The sequence below is a fragment of the Bemisia tabaci genome, chromosome 4, assembly GCF_918797505.1.
Source record: "Bemisia tabaci chromosome 4, PGI_BMITA_v3".
NCBI classification, from domain to species: Eukaryota; Metazoa; Arthropoda; class Insecta; order Hemiptera; family Aleyrodidae; genus Bemisia; species Bemisia tabaci.
Window position 1 is genome coordinate 33,942,968 of NC_092796.1, and position 25,580 is coordinate 33,968,547.

At 35.2% G+C, this 25,580-nt stretch overlaps 3 protein-coding genes across 4 annotated transcripts; 2 read left to right on the top strand and 1 right to left on the bottom strand.

The window, feature by feature from the left end:
- Window positions 1–733: 733 nt before the first annotated feature.
- LOC109035965 (BTB/POZ domain-containing protein KCTD9) lies at window positions 734–9,532 on the bottom strand. The gene is made up of 7 exons (XM_019049838.2): window positions 9,163–9,532; window positions 8,218–8,339; window positions 7,634–7,825; window positions 6,321–6,702; window positions 5,357–5,552; window positions 4,516–4,649; window positions 734–2,972 (listed from the first exon to the last, which is right to left on the bottom strand). Exons 1-7 carry the CDS (start codon window positions 9,208–9,210, stop codon window positions 2,856–2,858), a joined length of 1,191 nt encoding a protein of 396 aa, XP_018905383.2. The 5' UTR covers window positions 9,211–9,532; the 3' UTR covers window positions 734–2,855.
- Window positions 9,533–9,767: 235 nt separating this feature from the next.
- Window positions 9,768–22,981, top strand: LOC109035975 (type II phosphatidylinositol 4,5-bisphosphate 4-phosphatase). Of its 2 annotated transcripts, none has more exons than XM_019049849.2 (6): window positions 9,768–9,969; window positions 13,213–13,403; window positions 14,496–14,705; window positions 15,750–15,799; window positions 16,668–16,813; window positions 18,320–22,981. In XM_019049849.2, exons 1-6 carry the CDS (start codon window positions 9,900–9,902, stop codon window positions 18,403–18,405), a joined length of 753 nt encoding a protein of 250 aa, XP_018905394.1. In that variant the 5' UTR covers window positions 9,768–9,899; the 3' UTR covers window positions 18,406–22,981. The 2 variants fall into 2 exon arrangements, with proteins under 2 accessions (XP_018905394.1, XP_018905403.1); XM_019049858.2 differs by lacking the exon at window positions 9,768–9,969 and adding an exon at window positions 12,258–12,453.
- Window positions 21,675–25,499, top strand: Oda (Ornithine decarboxylase antizyme). Its single transcript, XM_072299094.1, has 2 exons — window positions 21,675–21,719; window positions 25,020–25,499. The coding sequence occupies exons 1-2, from the start codon at window positions 21,675–21,677 to the stop codon at window positions 25,497–25,499; spliced, it is 525 nt and encodes a 174-aa protein (XP_072155195.1).
- Window positions 25,500–25,580: the final 81 nt, after the last annotated feature.

Here is a 25,580-nt window from a genome sequence, read left to right on the forward strand (position 1 = left end):
TATAGTTACCGAATACTGACATTTATTTTGCTTGCGCCATCTACTGTCATGGCTGAAGAACTTCCAGGAAAAAATGAGGCAAACCCAAGAAACTTTACTTTTGAGCAGTTCCAAGATGGGAACTTAAAGTGTCTACCAGTTATAAAAAACCAAAACTGGGAACTTTTCGGGACTTATAGGGGAGTTTTTCAAGAAAATTTGGGACTTTTTTCCTGATATGTTAAGAGAAAGGGAGCTAGTTAGAGCGTTAAAAGGCGTATTTTATACGACTAATTTTACGAGTCATGTTGAACCGATGAAAACATAGGAAAAGCCAAGCAACATTTCAGTTTTACTTATTCCTGGTTATACCACACCGTGCGGCTGGAGGGAAACTTTTAAAATGCCAGTGTTTGAGACGATTTTTGTCATTTTTCGGGGACCTGAACACGAAAATTGGGGACTTTTGGAGATATCAGGGACACCCTTCCAAAATCGGGGATAATCAGGGACATTGGGGACTTTTGAGGACCGGTGTACACCCTGTAAACACAGTTAAAATAACTCCTCTAGATGGGGAAAACACTTACCCTGCTGGTGCACACAGTGTAAAACACAAAATTACAGCTTGGATACTGAATGTATTTGAAAATAATAAGTATACTCAATAAAATTGTGACCATGTTCTGATCTAGGTGTAAATTTGAAAAAAAGGAGACAGGAAGATAAAAGGAATTGATATTGTAGCCAAATCTAAAAGAAAAAAAATATTTATTTTGTTTTACTCATTATCACAGGACAGGATAGTTCATACAAGCTGCAAGGTCAAAGACAATCATAACAACTGCAAAAAGCCTTCACTTCATTAAAAAGTCACACTCACTGTGACTGTATATGTATTTATAAAACTATTTCAATAAAAAATCAACAAAATGTCTAAAAATAAAACTTGAGGTGTGAGAAAAAAAGAATTCAGTACAGACAGAGTTCTCAAATAAAGATTACTTGATACATAGTAATTAATTTTTCTTCAAGAGAGGTGATTGTGAAAAACAGTAAGATAAAATAAAATTACAACCAGCCTTTCCAGAGGACTAGTTCCCTTTACTCCTACCTCTTTGGCTGCTAAAAGATAACATAAAATACCAACGAATCTTGTCCAACCAGGGACATGGGAGTTGTGAAATCTACTACATGTTGCAATGCCTAGTGAGTCATTTTTACGAGAGTTTCAAAATCACAGAAAAAAAGATGTCATTGTATGCAATGCAATAAAAAAGACTTAATCATGCACTGAACAAGCTTAGGAGCTTACTTTTACTATTAAAATTACCGGAAAAGCTTCTTCTAAAATTCAAAAGAGTCAGTCAGTAAGGTCCGCATTCTGCAATCTCTTTCCTTTAATTTTGAAAATCAGTGCAAACTCCTTCCACTTCCAAGGATTTTATTGACAGCTCCTCCCTCAAATAATAAGCAATCTGTTGTTTTCTTGTCAAAATTATTTGTATTTCTTCTTGAATTTCTTTATTGCAGTCATATATGTTCATGGTGATCGAAGATAAAATGATGATCCAAAAAATATTCCACGTTTCATTTGGGCATTGTTGGTTAGTTAGACAGTGGTCAAGTATGAATAATTAGAGAAAGATTCATATTAACTCAAAGTAAAAACACTTTGCTCCGCTGATAATTCCGACTTTGACTCGAAAAAGTAAAAAGTCAATGGCCAAAATGCAAAACGTTGTAGGTACCTTAAGTTGCGGCATTGAAGACTTCCCATCATACTTTATTTTTTCTTTGTAAAACTAGTCATCGTAATTTCTTGAAAAAAGTTATTATTTTTCTTCTGAGTTAGCAGAATATTCTGCAAAAACTTTAAGCTACTAGGTTGGCTTATTTCTCTTCAAAGAAATAAAATAGGAGTGGACAATTTGAAAAATCGCAATAAAGATACAAGGTTCTGTACTAGAGCCATCCATATGAGCTTCACTATAACCACTATGGTAATAGTGAAGTAAAAATATGAAATCATCCATCCTCCAGCTAATTAATATTTAGTGCACACAATAATGTCTTTCTCACGTTGTTTTCCAAATTTGCTGTTGCGCAAATTATCTTCACCGTGAAATTTTAAAGAAAGAACAGGATGCGTAGTACTTCCTTTCATTTACAATCTTAAGATCAACCAATTTTTTTTTACGAAAAAATCGGCTGTTGACCCGTGAAAAGAATTTTTCTAATCATAGTTGAATATCAATTTTTTTACTGCATCTTTAGGAATAGCAAATGACACAGACTAGCTACATGACACAAGCATAAAAAGAATTACCGATAATATATGCAAGAATATAATATGAAGGAGTAGAAAAGATTAATCTAATTAAAGGCAATATCGCACAGTCTTCACGAGGCACCAAGCAAGATAAAAAAATTCCAGAACTAAAGAAAAAAAAGTTGGACCCTGGTACAATTTCAAAAGAACCAGGGTTGAACAAATATTTTTAAAAGGTTCAATGGATTTAAATGAACTCTTAGCTTCGCAATGCCTGGAAAGGTTTGTTGGCTTACCAGATTATTCCACAATTTTCTAGCAGCCCATTAGATTATTTAGGCGCTACCTAACACAGGATAGCACAATTTAACCAAATTACAGCAAAATTGAAAAAGCCAGCGCATTTGTGTAGGAATGTAACATAGTTGATCATTGCACAGATGTGCTTCAAGAGTAAAATTACGGCAAGTAGCACTAGTGTTTAACGCAGCGCAATAATAAAAAAATCAGCGTATAATCGAGAAATGCTGGGCTCCCAAGCCCATCTCAACAATCAACATATTAAGCAATAAAACATTTGACGAAAAGCCAGTATCCAGCACAATTACCGCACAGTCTGTGACATGTGTAGCGGATTGAGAAGGAAATCTAGCGACGCGTTTTTTAAGTTTGCCCCGCGCAAATTGGCCTCGTGTAAATCACTGCCAGTCAAATCGCAGCTCTGAAACCAAAACATTACACGGAAGGATTAACTCAAGGGTTGAAGAGTTATGTGCTCGTATTCCTGAATTTTCTTTAAGTAAAATGTTTGACCGATGAAAGAGAAAGAAAAATTGGAAAATAAAAAATTCAAACAGACAAATTTAAATTAAAAATGATGCAGTGTTTTGGAATTTCTGGGTCCCTTCTTTAAGCCTGAATATCCAAATGATCGTTCGTTTTTGTTTACACCCTGGTGCCAAACTTACACTGGGCTGCCCTCTGACACATTTTTAATTTAATTCTGTGAATTTGAGTTTATTATCTATCTATTTTCTCTTATCTTTTGTGAGTTTCTTGACTCAGTTTATCCTTATGTTTAAGTTTCTTTTTTCACTTTTTTTTCCATTATGTTCGAAAGATGTTATAGTTTCATTGAGATGACAAGTAAAAGCAGTGGGACACAATTTAAACATTTTTATGGTAAATAAAATCAGAATTGCTGAAAATTAAAAAGCCCAAAACTTTCCTTACATTCGCGTCGCGAGTCAAACTATATCACCGCTGAAGAGGGAGGACAGCAGAGTCCCTAAAACAATGTTCGGCCAAAATAATTAAGGTTGGGAAAGTTTTGAGTTTTTTAATTATAGCAATTCCAATGTTATTTAAATTTTTAATTCCCTCGTTTTTTAGCCTCGATTTACATTTATTTTAATTTTGAAAGTATTTTGTCATTCCTATACAAGACAGAACGATCTAATCTTGTTAAGTAAAATCTTGTTGTTAGCATAATTCTTTAAAGATACGCATACTGCGTGAAACAGTACATCCATTTCCGCATTCAAGGGAAAATCATACTCCATGTGAGTATATTTTCTCTTCAAAATGAGTTGAATCATTTTCATACAGATCATAATGCTCAATGGCAATACGCCATCTACATGGCAATGCGCCATCTACTAATCTAAATAATAAGTGCAGAATCTCTTTACAGCGCAGGAGAGAGCATTAGTAAAACTAAATGATAACGCCTCATCTGAAATTCTCAGGGAAAAAAAAAAAATTAGCTCTAGACAGAGAGACAAGAACAGGGTTTCATTTACTACACAGTCGTCATTTTTGTCACAGTTCGTTCAAACATTCTACAGGGTTCATTATCATGATTTTTGGGGCTATTGATGGGTGACACTGGTGACAGTCTCAAGATGAGCTTGTTCTGTTCAGCTTTGGGAAATAAGACTCAGGTTTCGAATATTATATGACGAAGTTGTGAATTTTCCCATTTAAACCATGTAAATGTTCACAGTTCGGTCTGAAGATCTACCAAGCCGATTTTCATTAATTTTGCGGCTACAGATAGGGGATAGTACCTGAATGAGGCTGCTCTACTTTGATTAACTCACAAGGGTCCACGAAGGAGTAAGGTTTGGTGCTCATAACGTATCAAAACAAAGGACAAGTTCTGAAACTTCTTTACACGGCAAAAAATGTACTTAAATTAAAAAAATGGAGTTCTCATAAATTTAAAGACAGGAAAACAGAAAAAAATAAAAACTTTCTCTTACCTCCATGTTGGCACCAGCTAAAACCGCAGCTCGAAGATCACAGCTCCTTAAATTTGCATTTTTCAGGGTTGCAACTCTCAAGTTGACACCCGCCATGTTGCTGCCTTCCAAGTCAGCACCATTGAGATTAACGCCTGAAAGGATTAACGCTTTTTAAAGATAGCGAAATGCAAATCACCTTGAAAATGCATTCAGATACTTCATTAACACGTAAAAAACCTGGTCTGATAATGGTCTAATCCACCGTCTCATTTTTTGACAGGAAACTGGCCCTATTTGTTTCGGATGGGCATAAAAATAAACATCATGCGTTTCGAAAAAAGAAATAAAATACCCCCGCACAGGATTTGTAAATATCTGAAGTAAGTACAACTGGACAGGAAATTTTATAAACCTATCTTTGTACAATTTTTAAAATTGTCACCCTTCAGATCACCCCGATGCTTTTAAACTTTGCCTCTCTTTTGTCCTTCTATAAGCTACTATGTACTGAAATTCGCAGAGCGAGGTGCTTTCTGACATTCTTTTAAAAATGAAAAAATGGAAACTTTTTTGATATTTTTTCAAGCAAAAAAATTAAATGTTCCCACTATTAAAGAAAATGATATGCTATTTATCAAAGTTTTGGCAAAGAGATGCAAAGAATTTTTTCTATGTACGATAAAGTCCTACGGATCATTTAGAAACATTTTGGACCTCCGGTTAAATTTCAGAAAATTTCTGCACTTTTTGAAAACTTTCAGACCCACTTCAAAAACTAGAGGGTTTTCTGAAATTACAGGTTCAATAGACACCCTGCCTGAGAGGCCTTAACTTGGAGGCAAAAAAAATGTGGGCATACCTTCCATATTAGCACGACTTCCTGCTGGATCTTCAAAATAGCAGCCTCGCAGGTTGGCAGATTCTAGATTAGCGCACAACATTCGCACGCCAAGCAATTGAGCACCTTCCATCTGCGCATGGGAGAGGTCTGCTCTTTCTAACCAACACCAACTGAGATTGGCTCCATTCATTCGGCATCCATGGAGACAAGCATACTGAAAGAAAGAGAATATTCATAATAAATAATTAAAATTAGGGTAAACACTCACCGTAATGTTTAATGGAAAAAACTTAATTCTTCCGGCAAAATTTTTTCATTCTTTTGCAAGCAAGCAAAGCAGAGTTCAATTGCTATTCTGCCGATAATGGAAACTACACATAAATTTTAATCTTCTTTCATTTTTCAACATAATGGTTTTTTTTTTTTTTTTTCAATGAAACTGTTGTAGTTTTGAAACCTCTTACATTTAATTCTGATTTCAGATCAGATGAATATTTTTGAGCGTTTTCCTCAAACCTTCTGTAAGGTTAATTTCAATTTCGCATTGAATAAATTTTTTTTAAATTTATTATTATTATTTTTAAACGACAGTATCTGCGAATCTTTCTCTTGTAGAGTGGTATAAAATATTGGTTTTGACTGATAAAGCTTTGGGCCTTAGAGTTCCTTTCTCTGTGAAACTCTTTTAAAAAAATCACTGACATTTTGATAAACCCTAATTTAATACAAGCCTCATAAAAAAAATCCTGACATTATTCTCTCATTGTTAACAATACTTTCACTATCTGAGATAACTCTTGCTTGGATAGGGTGATCCATAAGTTCACCACCACCAGTACTAGGCATCATCTCAGTTACTTTTAAAAAAATTGAGATAGATACTTGAAATTTTGTGAGTGTTGTGTAGGTCTCTTGGATCACCTTGTGAATCCAAAATAAAACTTGACGTCTTAAAAATACAAGAAAGGCATGTTCCACTTACTTTGAAATTGATATATCTTAGATCTAATCTTGATAAGTCAGCACCAGCTAAATTCACACCTTGAAACCGTAGCTCAGCAGTAAATGGTGTAATGATCAAAGCATTGATCACATCTCTGCGAGTTAAGGGCATACTATCTTTGGTTTTTTTCTTATTAGTAACTATGCTTTCCAGTTGAGGTACAATTGATTCGATTCCGAAGAAACGTGCCTCCTCTAGGACACCCTCAGGATTAACATGCGAGTCGATTAAGAGTTGTCCATTCCTCAAATAGTTAAGAATGGGCTCGAAGTAAGTGGGGCTGCGATCGATTAGGAAAGCCCCATTCTTATCGACATCACTAGGCGTCATCCGATAGCCTTGTTCATTCTCAGCGAACATTCTGTAAAAAATCACATAAAAAGTTACAGAATATAATAAGATTGAATCTTGGGTACAGGACATAGTGTCCATTGAGAGTTGATTGAATTTTCAATGAGATACGGTAACGTTCTCTGCCTTAATAGTAGGGATATATATAAAGGAATAATTCATAAACAGGACACTTTTATGCTTGCACAAAATACGAATGATGAAGAAAAAAATCACTAAAGTTAAGGTACTACCGCCTTTTTTTTACTTGTACGCATTGACTAAATCAAATAAAAAACATGATAGGTCCAAATTTTTTCTGTCTTTGATGAAGTGAGGATGTAAAGGGAAGAAGTTGTCTCAAAGCTATTATCTCTATACCAAAGTGTTTCTAAGTATAAACTAAAAATAGAGATTGCAAAGAAGCTGCTTGTGCCAGCTTTCACTCTGATTGCATTTAATTTCAATTCCTGCAATTTTTTCTCGATTGACATACTTGGCGCTGTTGGAAACATTGTTCACAATTTGATCTCTTGTAATACATTGAATGCAGTGAGTTGCATGAAGCATTGACACTTCTTCAGCAGCATTGTCAACGTTTAGCAATCAAAACTTACGATGTGTGCTCTTTAGGGAGCTGATACCAGCATCGATAACCCTACTACTGGAAGATTGTGGCTCAACTCCACAGATAACCAGGTCTGACCTGAAGAATTAGTAACTAAAGACCAAAACAAAAATTTGTATCTTTCAAAATGAAACATGCTGAGTGCACTGTTGTGTGCTCACAGAAAGCGTTTAAGTTTTTGCTTCATGCTACGTTATGACCTAAATACTTTAAAGATTGTTAAAAATGATCCTTGGGTATTATTATGAGAGTGAATTATTCAAAGAGATGCTTTTCAATATTTCTCCACATTAAATGACGATCCGAACGATGTGATAAGTTTTACAGTACGTACCTTGCCAGCATACTGGCTGGCTCTTTGGACACAAGCGTGCTGCGAGAGGTGGTAAAGTACTTCCCACCAACATTCAGCGTAACCCAATCAGGACTTGCAACTGCAATCTCTTCCGATAAAATTTTTGATAAATCTGAGGCTCCCATTGGAATAAATGCTTCACCGCGGGATACATAAAGTACATCATCATCCCTGAAAAATAATATTTATTGCTTTTAGTTTTAAGATACACAAAATCGGGGCAAATGAAAATCTAAAGAGATATTTTTACCTACATCTTAGGCTCTTTGGTGAAGATAGATTGGCTTGAAAGGGACTTCGCTCTTCAAGCCTCATGCAACCATTAGAAATGTGTTATAGTGCTCTCTTCCAAATTACTTAGGATTGAGAATTTGCTGATGCGAAGCAATTCTAGTCTCTGACAGCAGTGACCTTCTCAACCTTGTGACTGGCAAGGCTTGATCTATCACGTGCAAAAATGAAAATTCTCTAATAACAGGTTTCGAAAATTCTGACTTAAGGTTTTCTTCAACATTTAGAATCTTTAAATAATATTATCGCAAAATCTCTCTAGATAAGTATACCTGAGAAGTTTGATGTCATCTATTTCTCCACCTTGCTTGGTGAAAAGACGTCTGGCTACGATTCCAAATTTTGAGCTAGCTGCTGCTAATAACTCATCCAAATCGTGCGTCACTAGTATCACCTGAAGGATGGAAGGTAATGACATTGAATTATTGATAAGAGCAAGACATACCTAAATACTAGATTGATTTCTAACGAGTAAAAGATCCTTTCAGGGAGAGAAAATTTGCTTGCTATTGCGCACACGCAATAATACAACAAGACACTAACATTGTTAAAAATTTTAGTGGTAATTTTACACAACTCGCAATGATGATAGGAAATCAATTAGCAGCTTTGATTCCGGTAAATCACTTCTGATTCATTGATTTACTGATTTTTGTTAATATCTTACTTTCATGTTTTTGCTGCTCTACTTTTACAGAGCATAATGAAAGGAGTGGCCCAATTTTCTCAGATAAAATTATCATTTTTCATGAGAAGATCAAATCACCAGGATAAGCTGATGACTCCATGCAAAAAAATTTCTGAGTCAAAAGTTGAAAATTACTTCCAGTAAAAATGAAGTGAAGAGATAATCACTTCAAGAATTGGTGAAGAATTTTAAGAAAATTTGAGAGAATGTGGAAGCTTGGAAGATTCAGCACCCCTGGAAAAAAATACTATACTTTAAAAAATGTAACGCTCCTAATTTATGGTACAAAAAGGCAGTAGTGGGGCATGACTCGCTTTTCTAAATTGAATGCTACAGCTCAAGTTTTATACTTTTTATACAGCTCACTGGAATACACACAAATACAGAAGTAAATGAAGAGTGTGCAATATTCAGTGATTTTAAATAGTTTATGCATCTTCAAAATTTTCTCATATGTGCGAGGGAGTACCTAGGTGGCTACACTAAGTAATGATGACACTTAGAAACATGGAGAGAAGTCATACCATACCTTCCCATCAACTTCTGAGCCATTCATAAATAATATAATTCGCTTCATGATGAGCAGTCAGTCGAGCAATAAAATTAAATACGGCTGGTTAAAAATTTAAGGAAAATATTAATGGAGCACAGCTTTACAGAGCTTGCAGTGACAATTGCGGAACAAAGTTTGCAAATAGATTGAAGGCAGGTGGGTGGGGCATCTTACGGACTTCACAGCGATGAAAAAAAACACAAGTGTAGAAAAACTACAATAAAACGGGAACCAATATTCCTTTCCGGCAGAATTTGGGAGTGCATAATAAAATAAAAGTTAAAAGTTTCGCGAAGTGTTTACAGCAAGCTGATTAGCATGTTATGAACATGTATGAATCATAACACCAGGTTTACCAATCTGGAACAATTCACGACGTTGCCTAATTGTAGACCATAATTTATAATTCTTGTGTACCCATGAGAAATTTCGGTTCTTGCAACGAAATTTATCAAATTTTGAGGTATTCTAAAGTTTTTGTGATTTTTTAATCCTAAAAATCTCCCCAACAAATAATAAATTTGATTTTCGATCTTCCTTCCTCTAAGCATTTTGATAATGCCTTTGTGCAACAGTTGTCAAACTTGCTTACATTTTATTTACGCTGAAATGTCCACTGATCGCGATTCATTGGAGAATTTTGCATTTTTAGATCGCTCAGTTTTGCTCTCAATTTAAGTTTTTTGCAGGCCGATTTAACTGTGATTGAAGTCATGAGTGACCGGGAAGATAATGAGAAGAAACCGTTGCTGCGGAGTGGAGATCAGAGCGAGTACAACTCAGGTAACACCTTATCTTTATTCTAACCTAAGTTTTTGTCCAGCAGGCTCTCTGGCTATTATGTAAACTCTGACCAACCCTTCATTAGAGTCAATTCTTCACTATAGTCCTTGAAGCATTGATTTAAAAGCTTCTGCTTTTCTGCTGGAACAATAATGTACCTCTCATCACTTTCATTCGGTGATTTAAGTTCTTCGCAGCACTGGTTTCAAGCCCTGACAGGAGTGACTTTCTTCTGGAGACCGAAATGCTTTGTCAGTTTTGGCCTTTCCTGTCAGAGTCTCCCTATGCTGTTCAAGCTCACGTACTTCTTGTAGTGCCAAATGTTGCAGAATTTTTTTGCATCAATGAAATCATCTCCAATCTCATCGACAATTATAACAGCGAACCTTGACAATGCAAAGGTTACCCATCCTAGGATTAAGTTTCTTGTAAACCTGTTGGAGTGCTTGCTCCAAATCATTGTGTCTTACTATTGGTCATGGTATGTAAGACCCAAGGTAGATAGCCAACTCTTCCGCTCATCACCCATCACTCCTAACAAAGCATGCCTTGATCGCCAGACTAGTCAGCGGACTTGGAGTCATAGGATCTATTGGTATCCTAGTCAGGGTTTTCTTTAGTCCCCTTCATATATACTTCTTTTGTCTGTAGTTTTTAAATAAGAAATCAAAACTGATGAATCTACGAACTTAAAGTTGGAAGGAACTTCTGTTGCTGGAGTTCGTTCATTAGCTATTGGGATAGTAGGCAATCATCGTCAATGCACACACATTTCAAGGCTTATCAACAGTGAAACCACCAGACCCCATATCTTGGTTTGCGATAGTGCAGACTTCCTGTCATACTTTATTTTTTCAATGGAAAACTATTCGATGTCAGTTCTTGAAACCCTGCATGATTTTTCCTCTTCATGCAGAGAAAACTCTGAAAATTTCGAGGAATGATATTGATCGGGTCTCCTTTAAAAAAAGATAGTATGAGCAGAGATTTTTAAACACGGCGAACAAGATATGTGGTCTGATAGTTTCACTGTCGATATATGAACCTGTTGAGTAGTGCTGATTTTGGGCTAATCAATGACTAACTTTCATCTTAACATAAAAGTAAATATAAGCATATAAGACCTAAAAGCATGATTATTTTCCCTCAATGATCTTCATCTCATGAGAGCGCTTTTTCAAGCAAAAAATTATTCTTAAGAGCTCTCAGACTTTAAGCAAAAAGCAGAATTTCTTAACAAGAATGCAATGAGTTTGTAGTAGTTTGTCTTTGCGAAAGAGGAGCACCCTTGTAGAACCTTTCTTTGATCCTTGAATCTTAACAAGTTGGTATACAAGTATTATTCAGTCTTGTGAAGGCTCTCATAACATCTGATAAAAAGAATAAAAAGTCAAGCAAGTCAATAATTTGAAATTTTCCAAGGGAGAAACCCTGACACTTGTAGAGACTCCCTGCATTTACCTTAAATTTGCGCTCCCTTTTCGTATAACGCTGTCAATCCAAATCTCTCCCCGTGAGACTATCTCAATCTGTAAAGTCATGTTAGTTTAGTGTTGCATTAACAAATGAACACTGCAGCAGTGTTACCGCGACATCTCTCATGGGACAGGTAGCATAATTGCTGGAGGATGTATCAGTGTAAGGTCAGAATTTGCAAAGAAAAGTGATCGTACCCCCTTTTTTTTCAAGCAGAATGTTGATTTTTATTTTGACCTCCAATACTTCAGTGACTTCTTTAGTCCATGTTGCCTTGTACTTAGTTCTTTCAGTGATGATTGCAGAAAAATTATGGCAGTATTTCTTTAACACCTACTTATTTCACAAAACTGCTGTCAATATTTTCAGCCATATTCCCCAGAGACACTCATTTCTCGCTCATAAATTGTATTATAAACATTAATGTTGCCATGTCTGTGAAATGGAAAAATCAAATGTTTGTATCATACCTACTCAATTAATTACAAAAATTTCAATGGAATCGAGATATGAGGGAGAAAACTAAATTGTATTTTATCAAAAAAAAAATTGAATACATATTATACAAAAAACTGTTGAATCTGTGAGCATGTCTGAAAATTTAACTTGCTGTCCTGAGCTAACAAGTCTGGTGTTGATTGGATGTAAAAAACAAGGAAGGAAAAGATAAAATTGACAAAGAAGTGTTACAAAATTATTCTTTCATGCTATCAGGTCATAACAATCTCTCATTAAATTTTTACCTAGAGTCTCTTTTGTCTGATGAAATGTATGGATAATTCTTTCCTAGGCTCTCTTTTTCAATGCATAGTACTTAAGCACTTAACTAACAGTATCAATAGGCTGCACTTAATTTATAAATTTTTCAGTTTCCTGCAGTTCCATATGTTTTCAAATTTTAACAAATTTTGTTAGGTACACATTGTGATAGGTGTAAAGAGTGTTAAGTGTCCATCATGATTCTTCCAGAGAGCAGACATAAATTTTTTCTTCAGGAATGTAAATTGGGTAGGCAAAAAGCATTTCGCGCTATGGATATCTCTTTTTACACCTTTATAGATACTACTCCTTAATACAGTTGTTGAGTATCTGTCTCTGTCTCCCATACATGTATGAATCGATACATTTTAATGGCTTTGACTGTGTGCTGTGCTGCAGCTTCCCCTACTAATTGATTTATCCCTGAAAAAAGCAATGTCAGTGTATTCTGTTATAATAGTTCTCCTCAGTTGCCACTGTCTCAATTACTTACTGCTCATTTCATCCAAAAATTGCATTTTCTAAGATGTACCACTCTAGCTTCAAAACCACTGTCTGGAATGTTTGATCCTGGCATACCATGAGGTCTCTTTTACTTATACCTCGATCAAGTCAATAGTCATAGTGGGAGACAACGTATCTCCATTGCAATGTTTCGAAACTGCTCCTATTTTATTTTTTGGCCTAGGAATAAACCGATTTAATGGCTTGAAATTTATACAGAATACTATGCTAACAGAGACAAAAAATGGGGGAAGTTTTCAAGAAATTGCATCGACCGATTTTCCAAAGAAAAAATAAAGTATGACAGGAAGTCTGCAAAGTGGCAAACGTAGGTACGTGGTTTCAACTTTTGCCATTCATATCCTTTTTAATTCATAACGACCATGAAGTCCTAATTTTTTGCCTTACTAGGTATCATATTTTTCCCTTTTTTCTCTTTTTATTTACAAAATATTGGTGTTGTGTAGCGATGTACCTAACAAGATGCATATGTTACTGTTTCAGCATCATTGAGGCCATCAACTGAAAACGTGAGTGATGTGCAGGTTGGTCCATTTGAGCTGCCCCCGCCTTACAATGCTTCGCAACCGGGTGGTAACCCAATGGTCACATGTAGAGTGTGTCAAACTATGATAGATATCTCCGGAAAGAGGGATCAACACGTTGTTAAATGTTCGAATTGTAATGAAGCTACGGTAAGTTCTTCTTTTTTTTGTGGCTAATAACCCCAAAGAATCACTTGAGGAAGTTACTGTATTAGGTACTGTGGACTCTCATTGCTTGTTAATGAACTCTCGTTTGTGAGTAAGCGTGCTTGTTCAGTTACAGTGACTTTAAAGCATGGTGTCCAAGATGGGGAATAACTGAGAAAAACCATGATTCATCAGAAGTGAAAAATTTCGGAGAAAGTCAGTGAAAAATCAAGGAATCTGTTCTAGTAACTGGTAATCTCATCTTCTACTGCTTAAACACAGTATTGTTCTCAAATGTTGCAGAAATTTTGAATACTTATTGTTATCTAGCTTCATGTCATTGCAGCTGAGCTGCCATCATAGACCATTTGAAGAACACATTTAAACATTCAGATCAGAGTAATAGAAGAGCTTTCGTAGACCAGATAATATAAACATAACTGAGGAATGCTTAAGAAAGTAACAATTTTCATGTGCTCCAAAGAATTGGCTGAAACATTTAAACAATTTTATATTTAAACCTGAACTCGGGAGATTTATTTAGTTTTTCCAAGAATATCCTGAGAAAGTGGGAGAAAATTTTGGTTCCTCAACAGGGATTGAGCTCCTGGAAATTAGGGAAGAATCAGGGAATGAACATGGTCAAGAGTTCTAGATACCACTCTGTTGGGGCTTAGTTGGTCATGAGACTTCCAAACTTGCCAAGTTGAGGAGCAAAAGAGTCTATAGAGACAAATCTTTTGATTTTTTGTGGTGGGCTGTAATACTAGTAAAAGTGATTTTTAACGAAGGACAATGCAGATGTTTCGTCCATACTTCAAAATACTTCGTACTCTAATTTGGTTTTTCTGATAATGGCAGCAAGAAAAAAAAATACCTAAGGAACAGAGCTGAAATTCCTGGCTCTTAAGCAACGCATTATTAACAAACAAGTACATCTGCAGCAATATGTATTCAAAGTCTATAATAAATGTTCTCAAGAACCAAAAACATTTTTTGTTAGTTTCTTGGTCAATCTCTTCTCTTCAATTCAATCTTGAGCATTTTATTTTATTTCTCCTCTCTCATCAAAGCAATTTTTCTTTTTTATTTTAGCCTATCAAGAGCGCTCCTCCTGGTAAGAAATATGTTCGATGTCCCTGCAACTGTCTATTGATTTGTAAAAGTATATCGGTTCGCATAGCGTGTCCTCGACCACACTGCAAGAGGATAATCAATCTTGCTCCATCCCCAGTCACTCCATCTTTGCCTGTTACACCTGGCATGTGCCGAGTGTCCTGCATACACTGCGCAAATACATTTTTGGTAAGTAACTTACAGACTCAAATTCTCCTCCCCCTCTCTCACAAAAAAAAAAAAAAAGAATTTACCTACATTTTTAATTAGGTATAGCTTCTTAAAATAACTCGATAGTTTGAAGTAGAACATTCAAACTTTAAAAAATCATAATTTACAGTCTGAGATTTAGGAAAAACTAGAAGAAAAATGTGATATTGTAATTCCAAATAAATAATTCAGTGAATTTCAGTTACATCATTTAACAACATTTTTCGTTATGAGGTGAAGTAAACCAAATTCACTCTGAAACTCCAAAACCATGTCTCTTCATTTGCGACATTGCAGATTTCCTGTTATGCTTCTTTTTAAGTAGAAAACTACTCTATGTCAATTCTCAAAAATTTTCATGATTTTCAAAGCAAATTCAGAAAAAACTTTGATGATTTTTAATTTGTTCTCTTCTAAAAAAATAAAGAGAAGCTGTGTTTCTGAAACAGCGTAAACAATATGCACGGATTGGGAGTTTCACCATGGGAATGAATTGATTAAAAAAGCATTCTTGTCCTGAAGATATAAAAATTGCTGCAAGATGAAGCGGTAGCAGGGACTCTCAATAAATGTCGACGTTGAACCAAGGGTGTAGAAAATCATTAACGATGTGACCAGCCGAGTCGCTTGTAACAAGGAAACCAAGGGTGCGAAAGGGAAAAACCTAGGAAATCCTGACAGATTTTTCTGAACTTTTTTAACTGTTTTATTGGAGAGAAAGGCCAACTTTTTGGGGGAAATGGTTTTTTTTTCAGGCTCTGGGGAGAATGGATCAAAAATGTTGGTTTAAATGAAGGTAGGCTGAAACTTTCATCACCTCTGTGATGAACTTTAGCTTCAGTGCTGCAGCTTTCAGATTTGCACTCTCGCATAATAATCTAGCATGTTTGATACAGATATTGGATAAGCCGCTTAATCAAAATAGAGAGCTTATCAGATTAAATATTAACAATGTATGTAACATTCTTGACTTTCTTTACCTAGTATGTACTCTCAATTTAATTTTCCTTCTTCTTTTTCTAGTTTAATTACCTACAGAATGCCCTCGCTAGATGTCCGCATTGCCGCAAAATGTGAGTACTTTTCCTTTTCTTCTGTTCTTCCTTTTTTTTTCTATTTTTTGCAGAGTTTCTACTACTGAAAAAACAGGAAGACCCAAAAGAATTTAATTTAGAGAGAAACCAAGATTTTCTCTCAGAAGAGTTCGTTGAAAAAAGTTACATTGGAACTAGAGTTTTAAACCGAAAGCTGCCTGTTTTTCTTGTTTCTATTTTAAATTGCTATCCACACAAAATATATGCTAATTTCTTAGATAAAAAACTTGATTGAAAATTTTAATGACAGTTGCTTAAACTTGGAAGAATTTATATTCATCTGATTACATGAAGCAGCCAAAAATGTTCACGAAGTGACTGTGAAGTATGCTGTTGAAAAGTGTATCCATTTTAACAATAGTAGGTAAGCCTAATAATATGTAGAATAGTATTCTGTGATAATGTAGTTCTACAAGGGTTTTGCAAGTCTAAGGTAGCTTTTTTAAGTTGGCAGCAACCGTAGTCGCAGCAGATAGGTCAAGTTACACCTCTGCATGGGATGCGTCTTAGTAGTTAGGTAGTTATTTTCGGAAAATTCTGTAAAGAAAATACAGAGGAAACACAGATAATTGGAAAATTGGAAAAAGTAGAACCCCTGTTATTGCAAAAAAACGCTTTGAGCTTTCCAGTGCAGTGAACTTGATGCATGAACTGATTTCATGAATGTTCCTTAAACATGTGGATAAATGTTTATCTAAAGCTATTTGAAAGGTTGGTTTCAACCATTTTGTCATGGAAAATTTTCATCAATCAGTTGCTGCTTAAAGATTTCTTATTTGTTCAAAGAACATTAGTAATTTTATGCCCTCTTTCCCACTGTAATATTCATTTTAAATTTTTTTGACAGCTCTTCGGTCGGACCAGACTTTGCTAAGAATAGAGGAACCTTATTTTTAATTGTTGGATTTATCTTTCTTCTCCTTGGAATCGGCGTCACTTTTGGAACATACCAATATGCTAAGGGACATGGTGGTGTTTATATTACTTATGTTGGTACGTATCAGATACTGATTATTACTCCTGTAGCCTCTTGCCATTTTTTTCTCTTTTGATTAACCCTTTGATTGTCTTCCGTATGGTTCCGGAGATCAACCTTTTGATTGCTTCTAAATGATTTGTCAAGAAATGCCATGCTTTTTGATAAGTCAGAAGTCATGATCTTCTTTGTCTATATTTCAAGCGAACAAAGAGGCAAAATATGTGGAAGTCACCTTGATTTTTGAAGTTTTTCTGAATTCAGGAAGAATGGAGATTTGTTGTACATACATCTGTAAAGTAATTCTTAGCTCTTTCTCCTGTCTTGGAAAGGTATGTGTAGATCTAAACCGCGGTGTATGTAAACCAGGTTTGTAGTAGCCACAACGTAACCACTACCTCCTTTGTCTCCTCAGACAGCTTTAATGCTGGGTAAATGAGACGTTGTCTGTAGATAAAATGATTCTTGAAGTAGCAATACAGATTTAATTAAACAACACAATACTGTTCGGTAAATGGTACATGATTCTGCTTTCAAATTGTTCCTGATGAGTTCTTTTTAGTAATGCGCATAATGGGCCTGTTGCTTCAAAGTTTTGCTAGAGCAAAAGAGTTGTTTCTCACAGATAATGTCTCAAAAATCACGATGAGCGCATCGGCAAAGTCTGAAATGCACTTCTAACTTCACAATCTGCGTAAGAAATTTGCGTTTTTTTGAACTTCCTGCTTAAAAAACGATACCACGGCTCAGGCGAACATTTTGTCAGAGGAGTCGTTCCATCGTCGGCAATATTCATCATGGCCGACACCAATCCGCCAAAACACGTGTAATGGGACAAGATAACACCTGACCAGGATAAGACCAGATAGCAATCTGCGTATTTACGTTCATATTTTCCTCGCCCGCCCTGATTGACCTTGATCTATTGTCGCATTTAGCGTGGAACTGCGGAAGCGTCGGCCATGATGAATATTGCCGACGATGGAACGACTCCTCTAACAAAATGTTCACCTATGCTGCAGTATCGTTTTTGAAGCGGGAAGCAAAAAAAAACGTAAATTTCCCGCTCAGATTGTGAAGTTAGGAGTGCATTTCAGAGTTTGCTGATGCGCTCATCGTGATTTTTGAGACATTATCTATAAGAAACAACTCTTATTTTTCCTCTAGCAAAAGTTTGAAACAGGCCCATTGAATTTGTACATGTGGTTTTAAACTCACAAGAAGTTTTTGGTAATTAACAAGCTGTCAGTTATTGTTAAGTCAAAAAGCCACGAAAGTAAGAAATTAAAAGTTTTTCGCCCACATTTTACGATTCTAATCAAAATTTACAATATATATTGAATTTTCAATTAAAATTTCTATTATAATAAATTTATTGCACTGCAGTGTATCTTTTCATGCTGATTTTTTTTTATTCATCTCAAATTCGAAAAGAATAAATCGTTTTGCTTATGAGCTTCCAACTTGCTCAAGTGCTTTATTAAAACTCGCAGTAGCTAACCTGATTCTCTGAATTTTTCCAGGTGCATTCATTATTGCCATTATTGCATTTTGGCGGAGTATGTATTACTATACAATGAAGATAAGTACAATAGAAGGAGCTTTATAAAACATTCATCGTACCTATACGACAAGACATGATTAGGAATGAATATCGTTGAACATAGGTAACTTGTGATTTCTCTGTTTTAGCTTTGATGTATTCTTGGGCTATTATAACATTTTATCCAGAAAAGAAGTCCTCAAATTAATAATCAAGCAGAGTATTTGTGGGAGCCTGAACTCCAAATTTAAGAAATAAGGAAGAATATAGCACTGAACATTTCCAAAGTTTTTTTTTGCTTACTTAAAGCCTTTCAATATCGAATTGAAGCTAAGTTATTTCCAGGATTCTAATCGGAATCGTGTGATTAGTTTAATTTTTATAGCCTAATGTATAGTTCTATATGTTTAGTATTAATACTCAAGTTTTTGGAGATCAAACTTATTCAAAGTATAAATACATATGTGTAATACAAGATTTTCTTCCAAGGCTTGAAGTCTAAAGATAGAATATCAACATTGAAACAGCAAGAACGCGTGTCCTGGATTATGACATTGCAGACGTTATTTTCCGCTTGAAAAACAACCCCATGCCATCTCTTTGAAACTATGATGAATCCTCTTCCGTGTGTGAGAACCGTTCTGTGAAAATTTCAAGCTATGATAGGATCCTTTAAAAAAATTGGGAGCGCAGATTTTGACACGTCCTACCGAGACATGCGTTTTTACAATTTCACCAGTGGTATTTTATTTCCATAGTTAATTTCATTTAGTGGGCATAATAGTTATTGATCTGCAAACGAATTTCATTCAAATACAATGGAAGCAAGCTCAGTCTAAGTTCCCCATGTAATTTACTCTGCCCGTAAAAGAGAAATTTGTAGTCACGATCTTTTTATTCTCCCATATCGTTTTTGTTATTTTGTATCCGCATTCATGTATATCTATAGACAAGTATGTACTACGTATAAGAAGAATACCATTAGCCTTTTCAATTTTATTTCTCTGAATTTCATAGAACTTTAGAACGAAGGAAGTCGTACAAAATATTATCGTAAATTATCCGGATGGTTCGAAAATAGGGAGCTTTTTGCTCGAGCTCATGTCTTTTTTTGCTGTGAAAAGGAGGGTCTTTACTTTGCACTCAAGTGCCTTAATTTTTTTTTCATCATCGTAATTAAAAGTTATAAAAGAAGAATTATTGAAGAGATGATTTCTTATCACATGTATTCGTATTAGAGACCCTTGAGTTTTGTGATTGAAATTTTCTAATATTTGGAAGAAAGAACTTAACATGTCATCCCTAATTTTTGTGAGGAATGGAACTTCATGAAGAGTTTTTTGCAGAGTAAATCTAATTATTTTATCGTTTTTTAAGTGATTGTTGTCATAATCATCTGTCATTTGAAGGTTTACATGTTTTTGCTCCAATAACTCACTTCCTGAATTCTTAACCTCGCCATCAACCCTTATCTTTCGCTCATATTAATGTAAAGTCATTAATCCAAAACAAATGTAATCTGATACGAATGTATAGCTTTCCTTGTAATTTCCAATTTTGTCATCCGTGCTAGAATCATCACTGCTCTCATGATCAGGGCATCGATTAAAGAAATTCTTTCAAACAGAAAGAGCTTCACCACTATAAGATCTTAATTGGATTCTCAGCTTATGTTTTCATGTTTTTTTATTACCATTTTTTTTTCTTTTTTCTTTTTCTTTTTCTTATTTATTTAATACTATCAATACTTATACTCTCCTAAATTGCATGATGAGGCTTTTTCAATAAATATTTGTCGGAAAATTGTCCTCTCATTTCATAGTATTATTTCTTTTTACTTCTTTTCTGCTTATCCACATTACTTGAGTCCTGTTTTTTGTATGCTGGGAATAGTTAGCGTAGATATCAGAAGAGGTTACTGCAAAATAAATCTAATATAATCAAGTTTCCGTAGCAAATAGATTCAACTCATATCAATGCATCCACTAGGAAGGAGATGTGTGACATTAAGACAAGTGATACTTTATCTGCTTCATTTGCTTTTTAGTTGTTAACTTTACCCGTACAACACTTGTCATGTAAATCTCCATGCTGATTCCATCAGAGAACCTGGTTTTCGCTTTGAACGGTATTTTTTCAGCTGGTGCAGAGCACCTTTTAGACTTCCTTCAATTCAACCATCAAGTATATTTATCTCAATACCGGGAGGGCCTAAATTTATATTCTATGCCCAACGGTTCATCCTTGCTCAGTTAGTGCTCATGAGAGCTGTAATTCAACTTTTTTAGACTTATCATAATTAAGCGGACACTTTGAAGTGTATGTGTACATCATTTATTAATTCATCCACATCAGTTTTTTATCCATTTGCAATTTATGCAGATATTATTCTTTACATTAATTGTCTAAGAAATAACACCATCTGATTGATATTTTTGTCAATTAAACAAGCTTTCCCGTACCGCAGCATGAAGTCAATAATAATAAAATGTTTTTCGAAGGAAAATTCTGTATGATTGTAGGGCTGTAGCATTAAAGTATTCACCTCTCAGTAAGTTTTAATTTTGTTGCAGAGTAAATGTATTGTGTCTACTTCTTTGGAAAAATAAGAAATATGCATATCTCAATTGCAACATTTTAAAATCTCAGATTTTGTTTCATTTTCCGCCCAGAAAACTTATTATAATGCCTCTTTGAAATTTTGTTTAATTTGTTTAGAATGAGTAAAGAGGTACCCACAAAATTTCAATAGAAACTGCTGGTCAGCTTTCCTTTAAGAAATGAAACATAAGGGGAGATTAACAACGGCACAATCTGAGATGTGCGTTTTTAGACCTCAGGCATTGATATGTAGTTGGTCTTACTTTGAACGGTCATTTTCTAAGTGGAGTGCCATCAACTTTTCTGGAATTTTAAAAAAATAACCATTTCAAATTCTAATGCTACGAGCAAACACAAGAATCCATCTCTGTGCCATCCCTCATTTTATTCCATCATTGATTGAACTTATTTTCTCCTACCAGAGTCTCGTGCATATTTATGCAAAATGGTAAATTTCATCGAATTTTTTACCTCGAGCAGCTAGTGTGTCTGTAAATGAAAACTAGTTTACTCACATTTACGTACTTTATCTTCCAAAATTCTGTGTATTTATCATCATGAAAAATGTGAAAATAATATGGTGGATTATGGATATAATGGTGGAAGCTGAAACAAAAGACAAGTACGCCTAAGTAGACCAATATTGTACATTTTAAATGAGCGAACCGTTTTCTTGCTCTAATTCTAGTATAAGGTTTTAGTTGTGAATTTTATCTGACTTAAATTAAAATAGAATGAAAACATGTCAGCAAAGTGACACATTACTTTCTAAGTGTCAGGTCAGTTTAGTTCTCTTAAAATGTTGTTACCAGTTCAAGGGTAAGATCCTTCCTATATGAACAACACTGCTCTGTAATGTTTTTTATCCTCTCTGCTGGAAGGTGAATAAAATGTCTACCAAATGAAGAATTTTAGGAAGAGACAAGCAGCCTTCATATAACTTGTCTTCTTCATAATTTAAGAAATTTTACTGATAAGTTAAGAGACATTAAATGGTGAACAATTGTACAAAAATCATTGCGACTTGAGCTACGAGGAGCCATTGAATATCACCAGCAAAATAACTGCAAACAAGCCTACTATGCTACAAAAAGAGTTATATTCTCTTATTTGCTTGTAATAGGTTAGTAGAAAATTCTCTAAATTATGTGGAAGAATTTATATATGCAGGGCTTACCGTTCATCGGTCTGTCTGTCTCGTGTTAATAGAACCCGTCATTTAAACTGCAATGAAAGCATATAGCATTCCTCTTTTCTAATGTAGCTTAGTGACTTCGATAATTTTGAACTCAATGTTTCTTCTGTTAAATTTTTAAATCCCCTGAAAAGAGCCATTTTAGTTACAATACAAACGCAGTAAGTGAAGCTCTAATACTGACTTGTCTCTTTGCATCTCTTGTCATATAATTCCTTGATGAATGGGGTAAAATTCAACAAAGGCATGAATCTCAGTTTTTTTTTTTTTTCCTTTTGAATTTTAATTTTTTTTCACCTACTTGTGTGATATGTAAGATTTAACAAAATCAAGAGCTTTATAAGTATGAGTGTATATCAGTGTGCTCTGTTCTGTCACAAAACCACAAATAGTGCATCCATTAAAGATCGCAAAAATAATAAGAAGGAAGGGAAAAAATTAAAAATCCCAAACCTTTTTTCTTTGCCTCCAGTATAAGACAAATTATTATCATGCTCAAACCTGCTTATTTGATATTGCCAGTTAATTGCTCTTGCTGTGGCAAAGCTAATTTTCAAGGAAAGTGCCAGAAATTCTGTTATATTAAGTCGCCACTTTTCAAGCGAACATTCAATTTTCCACACGATGAATTTAATTTTTGTCGGGAACTCTATGGTTTTTGAAAACGTATCTATCAATGGGTTTTTGATTGAGGAAATAAATTACCCCCTTGTAATTTATAATTGTGATCTATGAATTTTATTCAAATTTTTGTTGTTTGTAAAGCATTTTTAAAAACTATTTTTATTTTTATGTAAATATATACCAATCTAATTATTATTCAGTATAAAATTACATGTATGCTAATTATTGAAGTTTATTATTTCATAATTCTCAAGTTTTTTACCCCTCGGATGGATTCTCACAACCACTTTTACAAGAAATACAGAAATAGAAATGATAACAGCAATCCTTTAAAAACAACAGATAGAACATTTTGATAGAAGAACGCAAGTTCTACCTCAATCAATAAATTGGATTATCCCTCAACCTTTCGTGCTAAATTTGTTTCTCTCACGAATATTTATTCAGCTTTATTTTGCAGTTTGCAGCCTTTCGAGCATTCATGAAGTAGTAAATTAGATTTTTTTTTTAAAAAAATTATCTTTTTCCTTCAAAGAAAAATTATTAGTAGTTTACCTCTTGGAGCTCTGCTCCTCTCCCAGCCTCTATCGATTTTCATTTCCCATCTGTTTCAGCCAAACCAGTTGTTCACTTTGAAGTATACCTCAGCATATAACAAGCTATCGCTAGAGTCCATGCCAAACAAGTTTACGTGCTTATCTACGTACTATCCTCTAATGCTCAACTGAAGACAGCTGATCTTCAGTTGAGCATTGGAAGTTGGTGCAAGAATCAAGATGATGAATCTGGCATTGTACCCTAGAAGTGCGTGAAGTTGCTTTGTGTGGACTCTAGTAGATAGGGCAATTGAGGCGTTGGATGCAGAAAGGGCATTTCTCAGTTGCGGTGTTTCAGAACCTCCTCCACTAATTTATATTTCAGAGAGGAAACTATTGGGTGAATTTTCTGGAATTTTTAGTTTTCAGCATTGTAAATTATAAAGAAAATTTGTAAACGTTGTAATAAATTCCATGCATTTGCTTTAATTATAGTGGATAAAACATTAATGGAGATCCTGAGACACCGCACCCAAGAAATGCCCTTTCTGTACCCAGCGCCCCAATTGAATCCTAGTATGCGAAAAAGTCCGATGTCCAAGACAGTGTTTCAGATAGTGTTCACTTAAACAGTGGCTTCCTTTAGCTTACCAAGTTTCAGTGGCGAGGGGTACAAATAAATAAGATACCCTGAAGTTCTCAGGAATGTACATAGCCTTTTAAAAGATGTGTACCGTTCCAAAGATGTTTCATTTTTTTCCCTTATGAACCATTTGTCTAGGGATGGATGAGAACAAACCTCGTTGACCCCGCCGGAAATTGACCCCTTTCCCCTCCCGCCATAATCGTAGTCATATCCGTGTCCTCGAACACTACGTCACAGCTGACCTCGAAAGCACTGTACTTTCTGGACGCCATGCGCGTATGCACTTTGATGACTGTACGGACTCTGTGAAAGGAAAGATTTTAGGAAGCCTTAAGGAACGTTCAATTGTGGCTACGAGATCTGTTCCTCGTAGAATTAAACGAATGCTGCAGTATGGATTAAAGGTCATTATTGTTGATCTTAATCCCATGTAGTTGACGTCACAATATTACGACACGGAAGGTTCCAGTCATCAAGGGGGTACCAACTGCGAACCTCTCGCACTAAAATACCGCAGACACTTACGTAAAAGAAATCATCAATTTTTTCACTATTGACTGAGCTTTTTTCTTTTGACCCTTCAACTATTCATTTATTTAAAAGCTTGGCTTCTTGTGGATTAAGACTTGTGCGTTTTTTAACGTCTTAATTAATTTTCTTAAATTTTTCATTACACATTGGTTCAGTGTAGAGAAGTGTGTCAAGTTGTCAACTTGTAAAAGAACAATAAAATTACCCAGAATTCATTGTGTGGAACTACGTTGTTTTGTTTTTTACTTGCCTAATTATTTTATAGTCAAAGTCAGTCTTCAGCAGCAATCGTGTTCGAGTGATTACGACGTTTTGGTTTTTGTGAAATCCAAGTGAAACTAGTGCGTCCTACTAATTTTCACCGCATTCGTAACCCTATTTTCGTCACCATTTCACGGACAGGTGTTAAACTTTGGTGTTTCAATCATGGCTCTAATTTGTAGTAGTATTTCTAATAATATGAACGTTTTTAGTAAAAGTGTAAGTGACGATGATAACGAGATGATGGCTACGCTGAACAACCAGTACTCCGTCAACCTGCGTGCAGGGCCTCTGTGGTGCTCCTGATGTCGCCCATACTGCAGGATTAACCCCTACGGCACACCATAGAAAGGAGAGCTATGGCGGTGTGGGTGACATATTTAAGCTCTCAGAACAACGAGGCAAAGAAATCGTTCAGGTAGCTCGTCAAAAGGGCTATGTGAACATCCAGTTCAAGCTCCATCTGACCGAGTCGAAACTTGATGTGTGGAAAACTGTTTTGAAAAATGGGATCTTGTACCTAACAATCCCCGATCATCTGCTTCCCGAAGGATCCAAAGAGGCTTTCATTGCGCTCCTTGAGTATGCTGAGGAGGTGCTCCACTGCACCAACATCATCATGTGTGTCAAGAAAAACCGTGAGGATAGGGCCTTATTGGTCAGAACGTTCATGTTTCTTGGATTTGGTATGATGGCTCCCGGCAATCCACTCATACCTCAACCGGAAGATCCAAACTATCTCTATCTTATCTACAATATTGAGTAAATAGTCTCTCGATAAACCTATGTCTCATAAATCCTAGCTTTTTTTTTGGCTGACCTTCACTTACTATGCTATCAGTGAAAT

Bases quoted from the DNA above. Each gene is read 5' to 3' on its own strand.
- LOC109035965 (XM_019049838.2), bottom strand. From the start codon at position 9,210: ATGAAGCGAATTATATTATTTATGAATGGCTCAGAAGTTGATGGGAAG. The intron at 5,553-6,320 runs GTAAGTGGAACA...TCTTTCTTTCAG, and splicing joins TAAGATATATCAATTTCAAA to TATGCTTGTCTCCATGGATG. The intron at 2,973-4,515 runs GTAAGAGAAAGT...TTTTGGTTTCAG, and splicing joins TAGCTGGTGCCAACATGGAG to AGCTGCGATTTGACTGGCAG.
- LOC109035975 (XM_019049849.2), top strand. From the start codon at position 9,900: ATGAGTGACCGGGAAGATAATGAGAAGAAACCGTTGCTGCGGAGTGGA. The intron at 13,404-14,495 runs GTAAGTTCTTCT...TTTTTATTTTAG, and splicing joins CGAATTGTAATGAAGCTACG to CCTATCAAGAGCGCTCCTCC. The intron at 14,706-15,749 runs GTAAGTAACTTA...TTCTTTTTCTAG, and splicing joins ACTGCGCAAATACATTTTTG to TTTAATTACCTACAGAATGC.
- Oda (XM_072299094.1), top strand. From the start codon at position 21,675: ATGAAAACATGTCAGCAAAGTGACACATTACTTTCTAAGTGTCAG. The intron at 21,720-25,019 runs GTCAGTTTAGTT...ACCTGCGTGCAG, and splicing joins CATTACTTTCTAAGTGTCAG to GGCCTCTGTGGTGCTCCTGA.